Below are 23,491 nucleotides of genomic sequence, written 5' to 3'. Positions count from 1 at the left end.
AGTAATTAAAGTTAGCAGTCTTAAAAAAAATTAATCCAGGACAGATCTCTGATTTCTAATTAAAGCCATTGGACACTTTCGGAACAGAAAACAAATTAAAAGTGAACAGATTTACAAATACTTTCAGGGTTTACAGAAGGTAATGGTGAAAGACTTCTCTTGAAATATTATTCCATGAAATGCTTTACTTTTTGAGAAAACATTAAAACACTATCAATTCTCGATATCGAGAATTAGGGATTTATTTTAAACACATGTCATGACACGGCGAAACGAGAATTGATAATTGTTTTAATGTTTCCTCGAAAAGTAAAGCATTTCATGGAATAATATTTCAAGAGAAGTCTTTCACCATTACCTTCTGTAAACCCTATAAGTTATTTGTAAATCTGTGAACTTTTTTTTTTTTTTCTGTGCCGAAAGTGTATAATGGCTTTAAACTCATTAAAGGCAATAAAAATTACTTGGGTAGAAATACAACAGCTTTTGATTGCATAAAATCATTTTACTTACTTAACCTGGTTATGGAAAAATGTATCAATTTTCGTCCCCCAAAAGTACCCAAACCCTTTAGACTTTAGGAAAAAACATTTGCGTCATTTTACCTGGCCGAGTCGGTCGCTCCACCTACACTCTTTGGATCCTCCTGCAGCCCCGTCCGAAGTCAGGCATGACTCACAGGTAGTGTGGTTGTGACAGGGCACCGGGCAGGCGTTGGGCGGAGACGCTTGGATGACGATAGTAGACGGAGCTAAATCTGGCAGCTGGGAGCTGAAACAGTTCCAGGTGTATATGGGAAACTCGTTCACGAGATACCTTATTTCACCTGAGAGTTGAGAGAAAAAATAAATTGTTGCTATCAATCATCTGACACGCTTTTACATGGCATTGAGAGAACCTGTGGATAAGGCGCCTTCAGACTATTCAACACCATGGTTTAAACATCCAAGAAGGAAATGACTAATAACTTTTTGTCTTTGACTTCCCTTTGTTCCACAGAGGTTCCCGTTTTTACTTAGGGAATCAAAGTGTGTTGAATCGGTTTTCAACTAGTGGTTTAATCCCAACGAGGCGTTCTTGAAAATTTTACCGAGGCGAAGTCGAGGTAAATTGTAAAGAACCAGGCCTCGGCGGGTTTAAACCACTAGTTGAAAACCGATTCAACACACTTTGATTCTCATTCATAAATACCTTTTCGGTCAAAAACTTCATCACTTTTTGGTCAAAAAGTAAAAAAAGTGCAAAAATTATAATTATTAAATGATTTCTTTCAACACAACACCCCTCCAGCTATGAAATGGTAAAGCCCTCCGCCGCCCTCGGGTAAACAACTCCTTATAAGGGAATGTTGTGCGCGTCGCACGTATCGCGTGATGTGGCACAACTATTTCAGCCGGTGCTCTGGACCAATAGGAATGAAGTCTCATAAGAACAGGTACAAGGTTGCGTGTCACGCCATGAATTAACACTTTTTACCGGTCATTAACAAAGGTTTATACACACCCACGTGACGTGCTCTCCACCAATAGGAATAGCGAAACTGTCTGAGCTATTTATGAATAATTGATTACCATTTCTCCCTCTTCCAAATTTGTAATTTGTCTTTTATCATGTTGATTTGTCCACCCTCCTTGTGGTCAAACTAGCCTCTTCCCTCAAACAAATTGTCTCCTTTTTCATTGTTCATTACTTGCTTTTTCTAATGTAGACACTGCATCCTACTAAAATTTTCACAGATGACTTTTCCCGATAATTCTTTGTAAAATTTGCCTAAAATTGTGGTTGCAAAAACCAATCTAAAACCCTATCTCAAAAAAAGAAAGTCTGAACACCTACCTGCTCGTTGGAACTGCCTTGACCATATACAGAGTCCCGTGCCGACGCATTTATTACAGTCGCTAGCTTCACAGTCAAGCTCAAGACACGTAGAGGAGTCGGTAATGTCCCTCTGGGTACCAGCCTTGCAGTCATTCTCCAACACACAGCTCAGATCCATTGGGATACAGGCACCTACTGGGCACTGGGAACACCACTTGCAGGTCTGTCACACCGAGAGAAAAGTGACAATAAATTCAGGTACATAACTCCCACCATCTTTAAGAAAGTGGTTGGGTCAGGGTGCCTTTGGTTATTGCGGCCCCAATCTATGGAACAAACTCCTTCTAGAAATCCGCCAGTCTGACTCAATCATGACATTTAAAAAACTGTTGAAGACCGAACTGTTCAGAGCTCATTAATTTTGTTTTGTTATTTTTTATATATATATATATATTTGGTGATATACCGTTTCCTTAGCTCTGATGAGCGCCTCTTGTACAGGGTATCTGTGGAACAGATACGCCTGATACGTAAGGCCTGACTGTAAGCAATTGCCTTCTTACAGTGACTAGGGTGACAGCTATTGGAGAGAAGGTACTGGTGGGTGTCGGTGGGTTTACTGTAAACATCTGTGACAAGGCCATTAGGATATATATATATATCAAATAATAAACCACAAGGGAAACTGACTGGGTACATTTTTAAATGATTTAGGATTGAACAAAGAAAATTTGACTAGACCGGTATTTGAACCAACGACCTCCGGTTTAACGTGCCGGCGCTCTACCAACTGAGCTATCTAGCCCTATGTTGGTGGTCTCCCAATTTTGTCAATATCTTTTTTTTAAGAAGACGATCAGAGCATACTGATTGAAACGTCGAGTTGAAACCAACAGTTCTTTTCAGAACCACCCCAACTCATTAGAGATAGTCATTACATGGTGTTACCACAAACCTTTCTATATCGTATTTCCACCATGCAAAGTTTTAAATCCTACTAATTCTCTTTTTGTTCAGCGCCTTGATCTAGTGTCTAGGGTATGTGCGCTTTATAAGAACTTTGTATTATTATTATTATAACCGAGCGGATAGACACACTGCACACAAGCTCTGGTTGTTTCTGATCAGCAGAGTGTGGGATCGAGTCCTGGAGCCAATTTCTTAAAGCTGTTAAGCAGACAAATTTGCTTAGCAATTTTCTTGGCTAAAAAGCGAGAAATGAACGGGGGTACCAGTTGCAGCAATGGTAACTGTACGGTATTCTGACTGGTAACCTATGTTCAGTAAAAAAAAAGTTTTTTTGTGCTAAGCAAGTTTTTCTTGCTTACAGGATTTATGAAATTGGGCCCTGCTTAAAAAGGGCCTGTTGCAGCAATGGTAATTGTATAGTATTCTGGCTGGTAACCTGTTTTTGCTAAGTAAAAGTTGTTTGTGCTAAGCAAGTTTTATGTGCTTACAAACTTTATGAAATTGGGCCTGCTTAAACAGGGCCTGTTGCAGCAATGGTAATTATATAGTATTCTGGCTGGTAACCTGTTTTTGCGAAGTAAAAGTTTTTTTGTGATAAGGAAGATTTTTGTGCTTACAAACTTTATGAAATTGGGCCCTGCTTACAAGCTTTGCACAATTGAGGCCTTGTTGATTGAGATCTCTACGTACCTGTATTGCACTTGAATGGGCTGGATGAATCAACACACACTCCCCGCAAGAACTCGCTTCTCTGCATTCCCTACTCTCTACTTTCTCAACGTTGCAGACTGTGCCTTGTGTGAAGACACCGGCACAACTGTGGTGGGAGAGAATAAAGTTTAAACTCAAGACAACTTCATGACAGTTATTACAAGTATAGACAAGGTGGTATGCTGGGGAAGGTGGCGGAAATTTTAAAGAAACTGATTTTCCTCAGAACAAGAAAACAAGTTAACGGGAAGACTGCACAAACAAAAGTGTATTTTGCCATGTGGAGCATCGTATCCATCAGAAAGGGACTGCCTGGAAAAACAAGCCGTCTGCAAAGACCAATGGGCAGTTAAATTGTACCAACGGGCATTAAATTGTACCATCTGACCATGAAGCATAGAGTTATATATAAGAACTAGAGGGCGCACTGGTGATGCTGCTTGCGATGCTGTTTGTTCAACTTACAAAATGGCCGCACAAATACACGCTGTGAGATGGCTGTTTTGTCAACTTAGAAAATGGCCATCTGCGCGCATGCCGGGGCGCGTATATAGGCCAGTGCGCCCTCTAGTTCTTATATATAACTCTATGCCATGAAGCCAACTATGTCCCATGCCCCTGGGCAACCCGCCAGACTGTCTAGTGGTAACAAACTATCTGAAGCTCCAAGTATTGGCCTCAAATCCATTACATCATGTTTGCGACCATGTCGGTGCCGAGCAATTAAGAGCACCAAACTCAAGCTCAGGGTCCTATTTCATAGAGCTGCTTAAGCAAGAAGTGTCGTGGCCGAGCAGATAAGAGCACCAAACTCAAGCTCTGGGTCCTATTTCATAGAGCTGCTTAAGCAAGAAGTGTCGTGGTCGAGCGGTTAAGAGCACTGAATTCAAACTCTGGTGTTTCAGATCAGCAGAGTGTCGGTTTGAATCCCCAGCCGTGACACTTGTGTCCTTAAGCAAGACTCTTAACAATTGCTTCGTCCTTTGGATGGGACGTAAAGCCGCTGGTATGCAAACGCATGTAAAAGAACCCAGTGCACTTAGGCACTTTATCTAAACGTTTCCCGGATAACTTGCGGAAAAGTTTTCCCGGAGCTAGTTTGTTATCCCTCAACAAATAATTGTGCATTCTGTAAAAACTCCATGAACAGTTTTTAGGAAAGTTCTATGGGCCATTTGTTTAATATTGGTAAAACCGCGCACACTTAGATTTTGCTATCTACTGGGAGTCAGCAGTTGTTCCCAAATGGTTTCGGGAAAACCCTTCCACAAGTTGTCCGGGAAAGTTTTGACAAGGTGCCTTACCGAAAAAAGAGGGGGGTTGAAAAGTTCAATAGAAGTTAAATTTGCACCGGGGATAATAGGGTTTAATGCGTAACGCAGTAAACCGATTTAACACCGGGAAATATGCATAATTATAGTCAGGTTGCACAGTCGGGGCTATAAGCGATTGGGATTGTCAGGGCGCATTCAGACGTGGTTCCATTGTTCTTTTCAACCAACCAAAGCAATGCATTTCGGGGAAAGGGTGCTTGTCTTTCTGGGAACCGTCATTGAATATTCTGCCACCGAGGAGTTAAGATAGATTGTACAGTTTCGCAAAATTCGGTACCTTCTTGGCAACTCGCTGGAAGTGGGAACCGCATTGAAGAAATCCAAGTGAAACCTGATGAGGAGGGCGAAGATGGGCAGCTACAGAGAGTGGTGAAGCCGATGGCTTACTAGCCGGGCCAATCGGGTGAGTCGCTACATTTTCAGACCTAATGTTGGGGCAAGTACAGCCCCAACAGTAACGCTAGAAGGTAACACGAGTACCGTGAATACGGAAAGGTTTCAAACATCTAGTGTGTATAGGGCCAATAATTGCGAACATCCCACAGATTAATAGTCAGGATATTTCACGGCCTTTACACGTAACTCGGGGTATAACGGGCCAACATTCTCAAAGCATGAGTACAGGTACACAAGGACAAGAAAGGGCGGACAATCATAATTTTTCTGGCAGCTTTTTTCGGTTATTCTGAGGGTGAGTGAGTTTACAACTCACGCTCGCAAATTCCCGGGCGTTGCGTATTGGTGATATTTCCTTTAATCAGGAAGGGAATTTGCAAGAAGTTCTAAGATATTTAAAAACGGATCAAGTGGGTAAAGTTCAATCATTTCTATTGACAGGAATGCCAATACTTCACTGTTTGTACATTGAGGGGGGACCCTATGTCAGCCAGACAAGTTAATCACATCTTAAAGCAGGGATTAAGGCCATCAGGTAAACCCACATCCTTTTTCAGTTCATAGTTGCAGGATATGTTTGGGGTTCGGGAGGAACAAATCAAAAGTATGGGGAGATGGAAGTCTGGAGCACTTGAATTCTACATTAGGCCAGACTTAATGTTTTCAATTGTCTAAAAGGGGTTAGCTAGTAGTAAGGTCATAAATAAGCAGTGTAGAGCAACCGCTTCTTTAATTAGCATATTGCTGTTTAAGATAAATAATCATTTACAAGATTGGTGAATGTTGAGTTGGTTGTTAACAAATTGTGTACAACATTTTCAACTACATACAAGACTTTGCGAGATAAAATATTGGTCAGAACAGATTACCCAGGCTGTTTTTCTTTGAATTTGTTGTTATACAGATGTTTATCGGGGACAGTATCATTCGCCACAGCAGCGGCACAGTGGTGGTACAGTGACATGGAAAGGCGTGTCTGGGGCACGCCTGGACGGCTAGGACTAGGCTCAGGAGATTCCTGGCAAAAGGCGAGGTCCCGACGACAATAGTGTTATATCTAGGGACCAAAGATATCTTGAAGGAAAATTCGGGACAGATAAGACATAGGCTAACAGGGAGCCTAAAGATGTTCATCAATCCCAAGCAAAAACGTGAGTACCAGGACAGTATCATTCGCCACAGCAGCGGCACAGTGGTGGTACAGTGACATGGAAAGGCGTGTCCGGGGCACGCCTGGACGGCTGGTACTAGGCTCAGGAGATACCTGGCAAAAGACGAGGTCCCGACGACAATAGTGTTATATCTAGGGACCAAAGATATCTTGAAGGAAAATTCGGGACAGATAAGACATAGGCTAACAGGGAGCCTAAAGATGTTCATCAATCCGAAGCAAGAACGTGAGTACCGGGACAGTATCATTCGCCACAGCAGCGGCACAGTGGTGGTACAGTGACATGGAAAGGCATGTCTGGGGCACGCCTGGGACTAGGCTCAGGAGATACCTGGCAAAAGGCGAGGTCCGACGACAATAGTGTTATATCTAGGGACCAAAGATATCTTGAAGGAAAATTCGGGACAGAGTAGACATAGGGTAAAGAGAGCCTAAAGGTAATTAGGAATATCCTACCCAACACACGGTTAATTTGGTCAGACATTTTGTTAAGGGCGAAATATCAAGGTAAAGTTAAAGGAGGGCAGACAAATGCTGCACTTGGGATTTAAATATGTATGCAAAGAAGATACTTCGGGAGATGCAAAACGCACATGTTTTAAAACACCCCCATCTCATTAACCCTTCCCGGAAGGTGCATACTGGCAAGACATGATTCATTTGGTTCCATCAAAATTTATCAGACGGGTTGAGGTTCTCCACTACACACTCGGAGAAAGTTTTGTAAAAAAATAAAAAGAAAAAAAAAGGGGGGGGGGTGTTTGGGCAAATTTTATATCAAAATTTGCTTTGGTGGTAAGTTTAGGTTGTTCCTATAAACAAGAAGCTAATAGGCATTGTAGCCTGTGAGGAAGTGGTAAATTAATTTATGTGAATTGATATGGATAAATATGGTGGTAATAAAATGATGTGATTGTGTATAAAGAAGTAGATTAATTTGGTACCTTCTTGGCAACTCGCTGGAAGTGGGAACCTCATTAACCCAGAGTTTTCTCCAGTCAATGAGTGCATTTATAATTATAATAATTGTAAATGGTCTGGTACCTTCTTTGGCAAATCGCCGAGAAGTGGGAACCTTTGCGGATTGGAAATTTACCGTTCGCAAAGTGAGGAATTGTGACCCTTTGCGAATTGGCCGCAAAGTATATTTATAATGGGAACTGGTATACTTCTTTATGAGTGGATATCACTGGATGGAATTAAATAAAGGGAAATCCCTTATATTATTATGAATTGGCGTTTTACCACGGAATTCAGAGTACGGAATAAATTAACTCTTCGCAACAACAAATCCTTGTCTGTGTACATGTATATTTATCAGGTGGTAAAGAATATTATTAGTATTTCTTAACAATTTTCTGATAAGCAAAAGGGAGCAGGATACCAGTCACAAATCGTAACCAGTCTTGCACTTTACCTCGATTCGTCAACGACCAGATTAGATATACAGAAGAGCAACTCCTGAGTGCTGTTTGTCACTGCGCAGGATGCGCACCCGTACATTGCCTGGCACCCATCCACCGTGGTCTGCAAAGCGCAGAGGTCAGAAGGCAGAGACAGCTTGTGGAGGGAACCAAGGGTCGTCCCGTCGTAACCACCAAAGACGTAAATCGTCTCCTCCGAGACGACAGCGGCCAGAGAAGACGCAGGAGGTGGGGGTGTACCGACAACAAAACCTACAAACAAATTAAAAAAAATAATTAAACCTATCGAAACCTGACAATTAAAAATCATACATGTACGACAGGACTGTATGCTTTATTTTTAAAAGGGAAAGAGCACCAAGTCATTTTCTCCTGTAGTAAATTTCTACTGTAGCATTTCAAGGGCACAAAGGTCAAGACCAGGGGGCATGGAGGCAATTGCCTTCGGCCTTCTTTTCAGAACCACCCCAACTCATTTAGAGATTGTTATTACATGGTGTTACCGCAAACTCTTCTATGCCTTCGTTAAGTATCAGGCCTGGTACGTCCCTCTCACAGAGCAAAAACATATCTCTGAAATTATACTTTACAGGTTAACAAAGGATGATATTTGTTGGTCAGAAAGCAAGAGGGTTGACAGTGTACTGTGCGGAATGCAGTAACCACATGCAGTTCTATTGGAGGCTGGAATGGTTCAATTATAATTCAACACCTTAGTTGAAGATATTGGTTGCTCAGGCAGTAGGAGGGTTGACTGTGGACTGTGCAAATGCAAACACATAATATCATATTGCAGCCTAGCATTAGTTTATCATTCAACACTACATAGGATGATAATGATTGGTCAAACAGTAAGAGGGTCGACTGTGTACTGTACAAATGCAATCATCACATGGTATCATATTGCAGGCTGGAATAGTTTATTGGTCATCCAATACCTCAGTGGGTAAGAATTGTAATTCATATTATTCACACCATGCAAAGCTTCAAATGTCAACCACAGTAAATGATATTAATTGGTCAAAGAGTAGGAGGGTTTGAATCCCGGTTGCGACACTTGTGTCCTTGAGCAAGATACTTTACTATAATTGCTTCTCTTCACCCAGGGGTATAAATGGGTACCTGCGAGGGTAGAGGTTGATATTAAGAATGAAAAAGCATTCGGAGCGCCACGGCAGCACAAGGCTGTATACTCCCTACAGGGAGCTGAGAAAAATTAAAGGGATGTTAATGGCCCAATGACCAGGGGACCGATGTAAAGTGCATTGATACGGTTTGTTGTGAAATGATAAAATAATAAAACCTGTTTAAACCTGTTTAAACCTGTTTAAACCTGTTTTGATTCATTGTTTCTTCATGTATCGTCTTGTATATTTATATTTTTATGCCAGTGGAAAGTCTAATAAAACTAAACTAAACTAAACTTACCTCTAAGGTCAACCCACTGGTTGCAGTTATACTGGTACGCTAGCAAGGTGTCCGAGGCATTATGTGAGGGTGTCCCACCTCCCATTACTACCATGTAATCATTCAGAGAGGCAGCTGCTTGGAACATGTGTGGCAGTTGCTGAATAAAAAGGGAAAAGAAACCATGAATGATTTTAAAGACACTGGACACTATTGGTAATTGTCAAAGACCAGTGTTCTCACTTTGAGTATCTCAAAATATGCATAAAAAAACAAGCCTGTGAAAATTTGAACTCAATTGATCGTCGAAGTTGCGAGATATTAGTCAGATAGTGGAAGAAAAAACTCCCTTGTCACACGAAGTAGTGTGCTTTCAGATGCTTGATTTCGGGACCTCAAAAATCAAATTCTGAGGTCTTGAAATCAAATTCGTGAAAGATTACTTCTTCCTCAAAAACTATGTTACTTCAGAGGGAGCCGTTTCTCGCAATGCTTTATACTACCAACAACTCTCCATTGCTTGTTACCAAGTATAAGTTTTTATGCTAATAATTATTTTGAGTAATTACCAATAGTGTCCACTGCCTTAAAGTTACAAGACAAATCTTCTGATAAAGTGAACCCACTGTTAAAAAAAATGTTTACACAGACCAGCACCGATACTGCTAGGGTTCACCAAGAACTCTAGGCTTGCTATAAAAATTCAGTGTATACCCTTTCAGGGGTTACCAACAACTCTGGTCTTGCTTTTATTTTTTTTTATTTTTTTTTAAATTTTTTTTTTATGCAAGTCGTCCGACACACAAGGCCTGAAGGCCACTTCAAGGTGTGCACTACAATTATTTCACTCAGAGGCCGTTGCCACCTACTCCTAGGGCTGAAACAGGGTTACCCCCTTTAAAGCTCATATGGATGTAGGCTTGGGTATCATCAATCCGAAGCCTGGCTGGTACTCTTCGTACCTGTTGGCTTGGCTCCGCTGGGAGGATACTCCAGTGGTTGCCGCTCCCTTTGTAAGTCAGCGAGTAGAGCTTATCGGAGACGAAGATTCCGTCCAGATGGAACCGATATCCGCCATACACGTACAGGGCACTGGATGCTTGATGCCAGACGGTACTGTGACCAAACAGACCTTATAAATACAAAGAAAAAAAATCTGTTATTTCTTGTCACATGTGGCGATTTCTACGGGTGACTTTAATGGCGTGTCTGGGCCGAGCAAAAAAGAGAACCATACACGTACAGGGCGCTGGAGGCAGGATGCCAGACAGTACTGTGACCAAACAGACCTGGGCCCAGTTTCATGGCTCTGCTTACCGCCGAAATCTGCGCTTACGATCACGATTCCCCGCTTACTTGCAAACGCCGAAATTTCTGCGCTAGCCATGTAAGCCTAGAATGCATAGTAACGTGGAGTACGCGCGCGCAGACGCCAATATACGCCGCTTACCCATGAAATAGGGCTTGCCGTAAGCACAGAATTCCGGTAAGCAGAGCCATGAAATTGGGCCCAGGTAAACACAAAGGAAATTTTTTAAAAAATTTTTTGGAGCCTTTTCACTGACTGACTAAATATAAACACATGTGGGCACTACACCAGTGACCCGTAAAACTAAAATAGAAACGCAAGCTCTAGCTTGTAAGCAAGGGTTGAATCACACCACATACATTCACGTATTCTTTATGAACCTGATGCAAATTCAACATCTGTTGAAATCGCCACGGTACCCGCTGCTTAAACATAGGATTTCGAACTGCGTCCAGCTACTTGGCACCTCGGAGGTCTAGTAGGTAAGACAATGCTCTAGAATTGCAAGGGTCGTGGGTTTGAATCCCACCGAGTAATATGCCTGTTATTTGTTTCACGGAACTCGAGAAAGTACTGAGTATACAGTGCGAACAGACATCGATGTACATAAGGGTCAAAACCAAATTAACATAGATGAGATGTACTCAGATGAGTCTTACCTGTAGGCGGGGTACCAGTTACCGTAATTGGTAACCATTTGCCCTCCCCAATGCTGAACTCCAGTACGTCCTTCTGCAGGCCGCTGGATGGTGAGTAACCACCAATCACAACGAGCTGCTGGTCCGGCACTAGAGTCAGGGAGTGGCTCGCCAACGGCGGAAAGTCGGACGGAATCTGAAGAAGTGTCAAGAAAAGCATGGGAAAAAGTGAGAACAATTTTCCAACACGAGAACCTCGGGTTTCAATTCACGAATCTTCCAAACTCATCTGAAGGCCGCGTTGGATATGGCAAAAAGATGCGGTATATTATTTCATATTCCACAGGCGCGCGTGTGATGACCAATTTATCTTCAAGCAAACTTCAAGCAACACATGTGACGATCAGAATTTGACGCAAATCAGCCTTTTTTGAACTTACATGAAAAGCTGTAGGAATCTTGTAAAAAGTTTGAAATTACCTGAGACCAATTTTCGCTGATGGTATTGAAGAACCAGACATCCTGCATGACCGTGGTGTCGTTCATCCCTCCAGAGATCGCCATGGAGGTGGCGTAGAACGTGGCTGCGTGAAAGCGCCTCGGTGCTGGATGCGCAACGCTGCCGGAGAAATGTCTCGTCCATTGTTTGGTGTCAAGGTTGAAGCTAAACATTAATCAAAACAAATATGTTAAAAAGTCTTTGACATGACCGATTTGCTCCATAAGATAATTTGGTCGGTTGTGTACTGCCATTTTGCTTCCGAAGTCTTTCCCAGGGCATTCTGCTTGGACAGAGGTTCAGGGCTGGAATAACATGCAGGCCACGGCCTCCGTTGCCCCTGGTCTTGGCCTCGGTGCCCTACAAAAAGTTTCCCCATGGACTTTAAGATTTTTCAATGGAAGTGCCCTTTGCAAAATGAAAATTGCCTTGCCCTTTTGAAAAAATAATAAGAATATATAATATTAATTCAGCTTGGCTTTGTTCCTGGCCTTTGATCTAATGGCCTAAATGGCTTACCTCCAGACATCATTCAGGTCCCCTTGGCTGTGAGAGTATCCCCCAAACAGCCATAGTCTGTCGTCGACGCCCGGAATCAAGGTGTGACCCATGCGGCCACACGGTACGGCCCCGATGGTGGAGCTGGCATCGGGATCAAGCCGTGCCTTGTCGGCTAAAGGGGACCACACCCCTTGGCCCAGGGATGAGAGGGGGAGGATGGAATACTGGCAGGCGTCGCCGCCGTAGGGAGGAGAGCAAACGCAGACTCCCATATCCTGCAAGAGACAAAGAAAATGATAAATTTGATTCATTATAAGGCACTGCAGACGTTAGGTAAGGTTCTCACTTAATGTATCCCAACATATGCATAACAGTCTGTGAAAATTTGGACCCAATTGGTCATCGCAGTTGCAAGAAACCAACGAAAGAAAATTTTAACATTCTTGTGTTAACATAAATGTGTGTGCTTTCAGATGCCTGAGAAACGCTTCAAGTCTTTCTCAGATTCAAATATTTGAGAAATTACATCTTTCTCAAAAAACAGTTTTACTTCAGAGGGGATCTGCTAGAGGATCTGCAAGTGTAAGCGTAGAATGCCTAGTAACGTGGAGTAAGCAAGCGCACTAGCCAAAATTCCTTGCTAACCCATGCAATACGATTGACGTAAGCGCAGAATTCCCTGCTTCCACAAGTGCTGATTCTTTGCTTACAGTAAGCAGAGCCGTGAAAATGGGCCCGATTACACTCCCACCAAGTCCAACTGATAATAAGTATTTTCCTGTCTAGTACCTGATCACACGTCCCTTGTCCTTTATCCGCGCTGCAGTTGGACGGGCACATCTCAATGTCGCACTGCTCTCCCCGGTACCCAGCACTACAGCGGCACTTCCCAACAACGCACTCCTTGTTACCCTCACAGTCACCGGGGCACCGGTGGATGTAATAGCTGGCTGCGAATCCGGGGGAATCGCTCATATCGGGAAAGTAAGTTTGAAAGATGACTGTCATCGTACCTGTAGACACAAATAAATGAGAGCATAATTTTATGCTACATGTATGCCTGGAACTGGCTCCCAAAGTCTACCAAAACTAAACCTGTTCAGCAACATATAATAATAATAATGGACAGTTGGGCCCAACTTCATAGAGCTGCTTAAGCGGAAAATATTGCTCAACATATTTCTGCTAAGCAAATATACCAGTGACAGACTGTCCATGCGACATGGTATTGTGGCTGGTAAACATGTTCTGGTAAGCATGAGTTTATTGTGCTTAGCTTCTTTTTGGGCTTTCAAGCAGCTGTTCGAAATTTGGTCCTTGAAAGTGTTCCCAATAAATAATATTTTCTTTGAAGACAAAGTTTACCTGAGTACGCGAACGCTGATAACCATATTCTGGTAAGCATAATTTTGTTGTGCTTAGCTTCTTTTTGTCAGCTGTACGAAAATGGGTCCTGGGAAAGTGTTAATTCTTAAAGGAAAGGTTTACCCGAGTAAGCGACTGCCGAGACTCGATCCAGTAATGCCTCTCCGCAGAAGGCTCCTAGTTCAATCCCTACACTCGCCGGATTAGACATCGACAAATGCTCTGGGATGCCATCATAGACGTACACATGGTCTCGCTACAAAAATCAAAACGCAAGAAGTGCATCAAGGCACATAAAGTAAATAATAACAACAATAGTACACAGTTCTTTTACACTTCATCACACACAAGGGTGTCTCAAGCACTAATAATAACTAGATTCCATCTAGATCATGGCGCTCAGCAACAACAGGCAATGAAAAAACCAATACATTTACAGGGCAACTGGAAACAGGCGAGTTTTTAAGTTGTTTTAAATGAAAAAACAGTGCCCAGCATGTCCAGTGTTCTGATGCGAGATGGCAAACTATTTCAAAGTTTCGGCCAGCAGTTGTGAAGGATTTTGTTCTGTGTAAGTGGTTTTTTGACCTAGCTTCTGAAAGTAGCATTCATGTACCTTCACGGCAGCCTTTTTTTCTCATTTAGATGCTGGTCTTGCAAACTCTGGTCCAGTAAAAGTTTGGAGCTACAAGCTGTGTTACCCTTTTGAATTTTCCCACCAAGTTTGACCCTTAATGCCGTTGGACAGGGTTTACAGAAGGTAATGGTGAAAGACTTCCCTTGAAATATTATTCCATAAAATGCTTTACTTTTTGAGAAAACATTAATACATTTATCAATTCTCGATATCGAGAATAACGGATTTATTTTAAACACCTGTCATGACAGGACAAAACAGGCAGAAACAGGCAGAATCAAGGGTGGGTTTGCCGTTATTTTCTCCCGGCTCCAATGACCGATTGAGCCTAAATTTACACAGGTTTGTTATTTCATGAATAAATTGTGATACACAAAGTGTGGGCCTTTGGACAATACTGTTTACTGATGTTGTGTGATTGCTTTAACTTACCCCACAGACTCCCCCAATTCCCTCTACAGTGAAGCTGATACTCGGTGGGTTGGTCATCGCGGCCGTGTGGGTCAAGTTGTCGCCGACGGTCAACACCCACAGGCAGTAGGTCTGAGACAGATGCATGACACCATCCCCCTGGCTGGAGCCCAGGGCAGCCGAATCGACGTTGGTCAGCAGCATGCGGCCATCACACTCGCGGGAGCAGTGCTGGGGGAATCTGATATGGAGAAAAAGAACAGTCATTCACTATAAAGCTCCATTAAAGAAAGAGGCAAACAAAAACATCCTTTCATCAAGCAACTCACACCTGTTATATCCATGTAATTCCTTTTCCTAACAGTGGACTTAATTGGATCATGCCCCAAAATACCAAGTAAGAAGTCTTCAACAATGACCAAACATCCATTAAGCTTCACCTCTGCATATTGACCATCACAACCCATTGCAAAACCAAACTACCAACAAATTAAAGTCGACATGCGTGCGCGTACGCTTGGCGCGCACGGCAGAGAGGCTCACGTGTTCTTGCTTACACGTGCGCGGTGGGCGGAGCCTAATGGATCGATGTATTGTCAAAAACAAAGACCAGTGTCCTCACGACAATGCACTGTACATGATACAATAATTTCCGCCTCACTGAGAACATTTTTTTTTTGGTTTCATAGTTTTGCTAATTTCTCAAAAACTACAGCAAGTAATATTTTAAGGGTTGCATCATCTTCAAACAGTGCAAGTTAAATGTAAATCTGTGGACATAGCGTTTTGTGTCCTAATGGATTGTGGCAATTTTACCTTGGGTCATGGTAGAATCCCTCGACACATTCCTCACAGTGATCCCCCTTGGTGTTCTCCGTGCAGTAACAAACACTGGTCACGTTGTCACAGCTACCGAGCGTGACGTCACCGTGACCGTTACACTGGCACTCGAGGCAGCCTAAGTCGGGGTCGGTGGCGTTACCGTAGCTCCCTGGTTTACACAGCTCACAGAACTGCCCCATGGTCGGGTCTGCAAAGTTCAATCAATCATTAAAATGAGTCATGATAGTTTGTTATTAACCTTTCATGCACTCGTTCATGTTCGGCAGGTGTAGGCCACACCGACTCTTTTCAGCGCCAACACTCCCCCCCCCCCCAAAAAAAAAAAAAAAATTATACATGGTTGCACGTGCAAGTTTACTATTTATTTATTTATTTCGGGTGGGACGTAAAGCCATTAATCCCATGTGTTGTGTAACGCATTTAAAAGAACCCAGTGCACTTATCGAAAAGAGAAGGGGTTCGCCCCGGTGGTCCTGGCTGTGGCTGCTGTATGCGCCCAAGCACCTAATAAGGTGCTACATACATTGTAATTTGGTCTCAGAATTCATCACTGCAATAACCAATCTTTCTGAAAGTTTGTATATAAGTACAGCCTTAAGTACCTGGGGTGGATTTCACAAAGGTAGTCCTAACTTAGGACTAGTCCTAGGCAATGCTAAGAGATAGGACCAGTCCTAAGTTAGGATGAGTTACTGGTCCTAACTTAGGACTGGTCCTATCTCTTAGCATTGCCTAGGACTAGTCCCAAGTTAGGACTACCTTTGTGAAATCCACCCCAGGTTTGGTAGATACGTGCGCTATATAAGACTTCGATATTATTTCCTTAATTGAACATTATGTTAAAATACCTAGCATCCAAACTTTATCTGACTGAGTTGCCTCGCACTACTTGTTGGTAGATGCGTGCACTGTATAGACAACGTGACCTCTGACGTCACACGAAAACCATACCATGATTTGCGCGTATACCGCCGGGCAAAACCTTCATGTTTTGGCAGCCAGCTAGAAAGTGTATGCAATCTTACTATGACTACATGTCTTTTTGCCCGGCGAAACATGACGTAAACAGTGTTTTTTCAACAGAGGGCGGTTTGAATGTAAACATAGGTCACATCGTCTATAAGACTTCAATATTGTTATTTATTATTATTATTTATTTATACTTGTATCTTTCATGCACCAATTATTAAAGTAATAAATTGATCCTATTAATTCTTTGTAGTTTTTTCTTTATACAAATGACACCCCCCAAAAGTAGGTCACAACAGCACCCTCAAGAGTCCTCTTTCCAATTCTGAAAACTGTTTGGCAAATATCTTTGTTTTTGAGCAATAATCTATTTCTGCTTAGCAAGATTTGTCCGCGCTAAGCATATTTGGGTTCTTCAGTTATTACTTACGTTCACAGGAGTCACAGATCCCGATCCCCGTAGAGCAATTACTGTGATTATTACATCCACAGTTGATGCTACAGTTGTCCCCAGTCCAGCCAGTGTCACAAACACACATGTAGTCTGGCGCCTCACTGCACTGGCCATTGATGCACTCATGGAAGCAGCTAATATGCATGGGAAGGGAAAAGGAAGGTTGGGCGCTAGATTAAAAAGGTTTCACTGGGCCAACCTCGTTCCCAGGGGTAATGGTAATTTACAAAATGTTCTATACCATAATAAGCGTTGCATTTCTTTTAAAGGATTTCGGTACTTTTTGTAACACAAAACACAAGGTCCACAAATTTGCATCAAACTTACACCGTTTGAAGATGATGATAGTAGAAAGAGTACCTTAAAATATTAGTTGCTGAGGTGCTGTAGTTTTTGAGAAATGAGTAAAACAATGTCATGAAAATATATTTTTAGATGCTAAAATAATTTTCGTCTCATGATCACTGAGACAAAAATTATTTTCATGACATTGTTTTACTCATTTCTCAAAAACTACCGCACCTCAGCAAGTAATATTTTCAGGGAAGCTTTCTATTATCATTATCTTCAAACTGTGTAAGTTTAATGTAAATCTGTGGACATTGTGTTTTTTGTCCTACAACAAGTACATAGACCCTTTTAATTAGTATTGTAGTGCCCCTCCCAGAGATTACATAGAGAGTAAGAAAATACCACCCAACAAAAAAATACAAGTTCCCATTCTGCAGAAATAGTGGACATGTGGCAACTGTCGATGTGGCATCCAGTAGCTGATTGGCTGGCTGTGATCCAAGTACCATGGTCACCGCCTTCTAATTGGTTAAGGCACCCAGCATAGGGATATGCAACTCCAACCAAGGGTTCTCTTTGCTGCTCTTTTTTATGTGAGGAGTGAGAGAATAAACACCAAGTCCACTTTCTTAAGCCAACACATACTTGTTAACTGATGTGATCCCTTCCTCTTGCTCCTTTTATAATCAGGTTAAAAGACTGGACACTATTGGTAATTGTCAAAGACCAGTCTTCTCACTTGGTTTATCTCAACATATGCACAAAATAACAAACCTGTAAAAATTTGAGCTCAATTGGTTACCAAAGTTGCGAGATATAATGACAGAAAAAACACACTTGTAACACAAAGTTGTGTGCTTTCAGATGCTTAATTTCGAGACCTCAAGTTCTAATCCTGAAGTCTCGAAATTCGTGGAAAATTACATCTTTCTCAAAAACCACGTCACTTCAAAAGGGAGTCGTTTCCCACAGTGTTTTATACTATCAACAGCTCCCATTACTCGTTACCAAGTAAGGTTTTATGCCAATAATTATTTTGAGTAATTACCAATAATGTCCACTGCCTTTAAACCACTCCTTCGGGACTGGCCTTTCCGCATGAATTTACTCACGTTTTAACACACTCGTCTCGCCCATCGCCTTTGAAGCCCCGGTTGCACGTGCACTCAAACCCGGTCTGCGTGTTGTTACACGTTGCGTTGGGGTGACAGTTGTCTAATCCCAGCAGGCATTCTTGAACGTCCGGGCAGAACTCATACGACCAATCAGCTGGATCCGCAACAGTGATGTTGCTGTACTGGTCGGCCACAAAGGCATTGCACGACTGGTTCGAGATGGGACCTCCAAAGTTCCCCTCTTGACAACTGGTGAATGAGAGAAATGACGCAATTACAAAAAAAAACTACAACACAGGCAAAAAGAGACCGGCCTGATTTCACAAAGAGCTAACAATGATCATAACCGCCAATATTTATTTTTCAAGATTTTGGTTGCGCAGCCAAGGACTCTTATAAAGTGAACTTAATCACTGCACTAGCCAAGAACCCCAATGAAGAGAAGACAAGGACGGAAGTTTCAGTTTTAGATGTGGGAGGGAAAACCCCAGAGAATTATTCCAGGGAAAACCCATGCAGTCAGGTAGGGACTGAAAACCATAGTCCACTTAGTGCCCCGGCGTGAATCAAACCAGGGTTCTAGAGGTTGAAGGTGAGGAAAGACGCCAACTCAAACACCAATAGTAAAGTTAGATGTCTCAACACAGTCCACTACGGTCATACTGACAAAATCAGGAAAGTTTTATCAACACATCTACACTTTTATTTTTCTGAAACCTACAGGAAAAGAAATATAAACAGTGACAATATCCCCCTAAGGGTGGGGATGGTTTGTGATACTTACTTTCCCAGGGTGGGGTTGTCACGGTTACCACACCAGCCACATCTGAAGTTAGCCAGGCAGCTCTGACAGTCTGTGAAGGCAGAGCACGATGGACACTCCTTATTTCTAAAAAAAGACAGACAAAACATGGAATAAACAGCATGATTAACACTCAATATAAATGGATACTGTAGTATTAAGCCCGGCTCATACTCCCTGCGAATGCAAATACAAAGCGAGTTTGGATGTCTTTTGCGAATTATTTTTTGCGAACTTGTGACATCTAACGTGTTCGCATTCGCATTCAGAATGAATCGGGCTTAAAGGGCTTCCCGTTTTGAAATTGGACACCATGCATGCAAAAATGAAAGGCTGGCTGAACTGATTGGTGGACGGTGGTGTCTCACGAGTGACGAGGTCTTAGAGCGGAAGGCGAAATGGTGCGCTCATGTGATGAGACAGGGAGGCCTACCCAGCGCAGCTATAGATGGTCTGCCTACAGGAACAATTCGAGGCAGAGGCCGCCCTAAGCTGCGCTGGATAGACAACGTCACACAGTGGAGTGAAAGAAGCGTCGAAGAACTGAGACGAGCAGCGATTGAAAGACACCAGGTGATGGCGGCAACTCCAGGAGTGTGCCACCATTACAACCTGAGGAAGAGGCGGCCACGGACGCAAGTCTATGCCGAATGATGATGATACATGCAAACATTTCATGCATGACTATTTCAGTGAGAAACTTGAATGCTCTCTTTTAGAGAATTCTGGCTGAATACAAATGTAGTGTTTCAGGTTTCCAAAATTTAGAAAAATATAAAAAATCTTTGGTAAAACCCCACCAAAATTATTCTCTACCCCAAAGCAAAACCATTGCATTTTATCAGAGCTGCCAACAATGAGACTCGGGGTGGGTCATTTTTTAATAGTGCACCAAGTCAAACAAAGGGAGATTTGGACCATAATCAGGGGTGAGGCAAGATATATTTACTTACAAGTCAAACCAGTTCGGACATTGGCCGTACGTGAACGATGTGATGAAGGTACCAAAGGAGAAACAAGTCTTGGTCACCTCACACCAGGCACACTCCTTTGTGCGTTTGGAACAGTCCTCACAATTAGTGTACCTGTGCACAAAGTGGAATAAACCATTGATAAGTACAGGGGTGTTTTAAAAAAAATTATAGGTGCATTCACCACATGATACCATATTGCAGGCCGGCTTCAGTTCACTGTTGTTCACAATAATGTTGGATGATGTTGAATGGTCAGACAGTAGGAGGGTTGAGACTTTGTACAATTCATTAAAAATGCAATATCATAATGCTGGCTGGCTTAGTTCATCTGACATTTTAAATCAAGTTGGATGATATTGAATGGTTAAACTGTAGGTGAGTTGAATATGTACTGTGTAGATCTACATGTATGCATTAACAATGTGATATCATAATGCAGACTGGCTAAGTTAGTCTATTCTCCAAAATTACGGTGGATGATATTGAATGGTCACACTGTAGGAGGGTTGATTGTATACTGATATCATATTTAAGGTTTGATGATATTGAATGGCTAAACTGTAGGTGGGTTGAACACGAACTGTGTAGATCTATGCATTAAAGGGAAGGTACACTATTGGTAAATGTCAAAGACCTGTGTTTTCACTTGGTGTATCTCAACATATGCATTTAACAAACCTGTAAAAATTGGAGCTCAATTGGTCGTCGGAGTTGGGAGAACATGATGAAAGAAAAAACACCCTTGTTGGACGAATTTGTGTGCTTTCAGATAGGAATTAAAGACTTCTAGCTAGAAGTCTTTTATTATTTAAGTGAGAAACTACCTCTATTTCAAAATCTGTATTACTTTAGAGGGAGCCATTTCTCACAATGTTTTATACTATCAACAGCTCTCCAATGCTTGTTACCAAGTCAGTTGTACGCTAATATTTATTTTGAGTAATTCCCAACCGTGTACCTTCCCTTTAACAATATGATTTCATAATGCTGACTGGCTAAGCTTATCTGTTATTCAAATTTACGTGGACGATATTGAATGGGCAAACTGTAGGAGGGTTGACTGTATACTGATATCATATTTAAAGTAAAGCATAGTGCATCTATTCTTAACAGTAACAGAAGCCCAACCAAGTAGGAGGCTTTACTCACTCGTGGCATTTTAGGGTGCACTGACTTGCATTGACGACGCTATTCGCAAAGCGCCCTCGTCTGGTGCAGATTGCATCATCTCCTGATAACAGCCACTCGCACAATGGATTCTGGAATAGAATTCCAATAAACACAACAGTTATCCAAAGGTCGAATAACAGGAAAACATGCAGAGAATACAAGATTTAAAAAGAAGAAAGTATTACACAATTGCAAAATTCACACATCAAAATAATTGGTTCTAGGGGGGAAATTATTTATGTATAAAAACATTTTTTTTTAAATAGTGAAGCAGTAGCCTATATAAAATGTCGTAGGTAGAGCCCGATGAAACCTCAAGGCCATCTTAAATAAGAAAACAAACAAAACAATAGCATAAAAAGCTGCATACATGTAGTAATTTTCCCCCCCAAGTCTTGTCAAGTAGCAAGTCAGTACAATTGGAGACTCAAGTATGACTCGAGTCTAAGTCATCGACGTGAGTCGACAACAACACGGGGAAAAACACTCAAATTAAATAGTCGCTCGGGTTTTTACCAACAGACCAACCCTTATTAAACAGCGTACTAAGTTAGACCCGAACCAGTTTTACTTTTGAGGTGGTCGTAAAAAATTGTTCCCCTTGCTTTCAGACAGCACTGAGTTAAACCCAATATGGTTTATCTTTGGTTTTAAGAGATCAAAACAAACGCGACCCTGTTACTCTAACATCCGGTTTATTGTCCTGTTCATTGGTCAACGTGTTTATGTAATGATTACGGAGGTCAATGGGTCCTCTGTTGAGAGTTAAACCAGATAGGGTCTTCTTTTTATTCTGTCCACGCACAGGGCTAGAAGATAAACCCGAAAAGGTTTAGCGTTAAACCACCCTCGCCAACCGTTTTAACTCATTCGAGTTCAACTCGATTCGGTTAAGTTTCAAGAGCATTCAGACACACAAAGTTAAACCTGAATGAGTTATACTGCCTTTAAACCGACTTTATTACCGTGTCTGAATGACCCACCCCCCCCCCCCAAGACTCACAACTTACCTCAATACAGGTCAGGCAGTCCACATAAAGCCCGCAATCCAAGCACTGATCCCACTGAAGGATTAGATGATGTGTGGTAATCCCTACCGCCGTGCCGCAACGATCCACGGATACCATCGGTCCGTCCCTAAGCTCACAGGTCTGACTGGTCGGGCACCAGCCGCAGGAATTATCCGTCAGGCAGCCTGAGCACGTTGAATACTCGGTGCAGGATGATGAGAAAAAGGGCTGCAGGAACTCTTTGGTGAATGGCTGGAAAAAAATTTTTAAAAAAATACCATTTTATTTTCAATGCAATGACTACATCTTTTGAACCCTACATTACTAGGGCACCGGACTCAAGCTCTGGTGATTTTTATTTATTTATATTTTAATGCCAGACACACAAGGCCTGAAGGCCACTTCAAGGTGTGGGCTACAATTGTTTTTTCCAGAGGCCGTTGCCACCTACTCCTAGGGCTGAAACAGGAATACCCCCTTACAGTCCATATGGTATGTACTTGGGTATCATCAATTCAAAGCCTAGCCGGTAGAGCAGAAAGCACTACCTCTCCAATGTTATGTAGCAAGTTTCACGACCAGGATTCGAACCCACACTCTGCTGATAAAACACCAGTGCTTGGATCCGGTGCTCTTAACCGCTCGACCATGACACGCCATGATCTCCACCCAGGGATAAATGGGTACCTGTGAGGGCAGAGATGGTTCTTGTGATTGATTTAGCCGAGTAGCGCATTTGTTGCACACGGCTGTATACTCCGCAGGGAGCTGAGATGGTTTAAGGAGTGAATTAAGGCCCAGTGACCAGGGGTAATATCTTGAAGCGCTTTTCACACCCGTAGGGAGTGAAAAAGCACTATATCAAAACTCAATATTATTTTATTATTATGATCTGCAAAGTGTGTGATTGAGTCCCGGTTGTGGAACTTCTGTCCTCAAAGGCACAAGTCGGGTACAACATATGCATTAAATAAAAAATCTTTGAAAATTTGGACTCTATTGGTCAACAAAGTTGCAGAAAATGATGACAGAAAAAACACCCTTGTTGCACAAACTTGTGTGCACTCAGATGCATAATAAATGGCTTCAGGCCTCAAGTCTTTAAATATTTGAGTGAGCAATTAACTCTTTCTCAAAAAATTTGATACTTCAGAGGGAGCTGTTTCTAACAATATTTTATAATATCAACAGCTCTCCATTGCTCCATCCAAGTGCAAATTATTTCAAGATTTTTCTTTCAGACTACCCATCCTGGATCCATCTTGACATGGCC

The 23,491-nt window shown here is 42.2% G+C and overlaps 1 protein-coding gene across 1 annotated transcript in view; it reads right to left on the bottom strand.

Moving 5' to 3' along the window:
• LOC139951280 (multiple epidermal growth factor-like domains protein 8) overlaps positions 1-23,491 on the bottom strand; it is a 55,095-nt gene that overhangs the window by 14,560 nt on the left and 17,044 nt on the right. Inside the window, 19 exon segments of the mRNA XM_071950084.1 lie at positions 606-826; positions 1,837-2,041; positions 3,478-3,604; positions 7,817-8,075; positions 9,252-9,390; positions 10,193-10,362; positions 11,199-11,373; positions 11,658-11,841; positions 12,196-12,452; positions 12,967-13,190; positions 13,666-13,798; positions 14,612-14,831; positions 15,407-15,620; positions 16,833-16,990; positions 18,260-18,511; positions 19,047-19,151; positions 20,018-20,149; positions 21,188-21,297; positions 22,219-22,470. Of these exon segments, the coding sequence (XP_071806185.1) occupies positions 606-826; positions 1,837-2,041; positions 3,478-3,604; positions 7,817-8,075; positions 9,252-9,390; positions 10,193-10,362; positions 11,199-11,373; positions 11,658-11,841; positions 12,196-12,452; positions 12,967-13,190; positions 13,666-13,798; positions 14,612-14,831; positions 15,407-15,620; positions 16,833-16,990; positions 18,260-18,511; positions 19,047-19,151; positions 20,018-20,149; positions 21,188-21,297; positions 22,219-22,470 (3,537 nt within the window).

The sequence above is a fragment of the Asterias amurensis genome, chromosome 19 (assembly GCF_032118995.1).
Source record: "Asterias amurensis chromosome 19, ASM3211899v1".
Classification (NCBI taxonomy): Eukaryota; Metazoa; Echinodermata; class Asteroidea; order Forcipulatida; family Asteriidae; genus Asterias; species Asterias amurensis.
The sequence above is the reverse complement of the archived record's forward strand: the minus strand, read 5'-3'. Positions and strand labels throughout refer to the sequence as shown.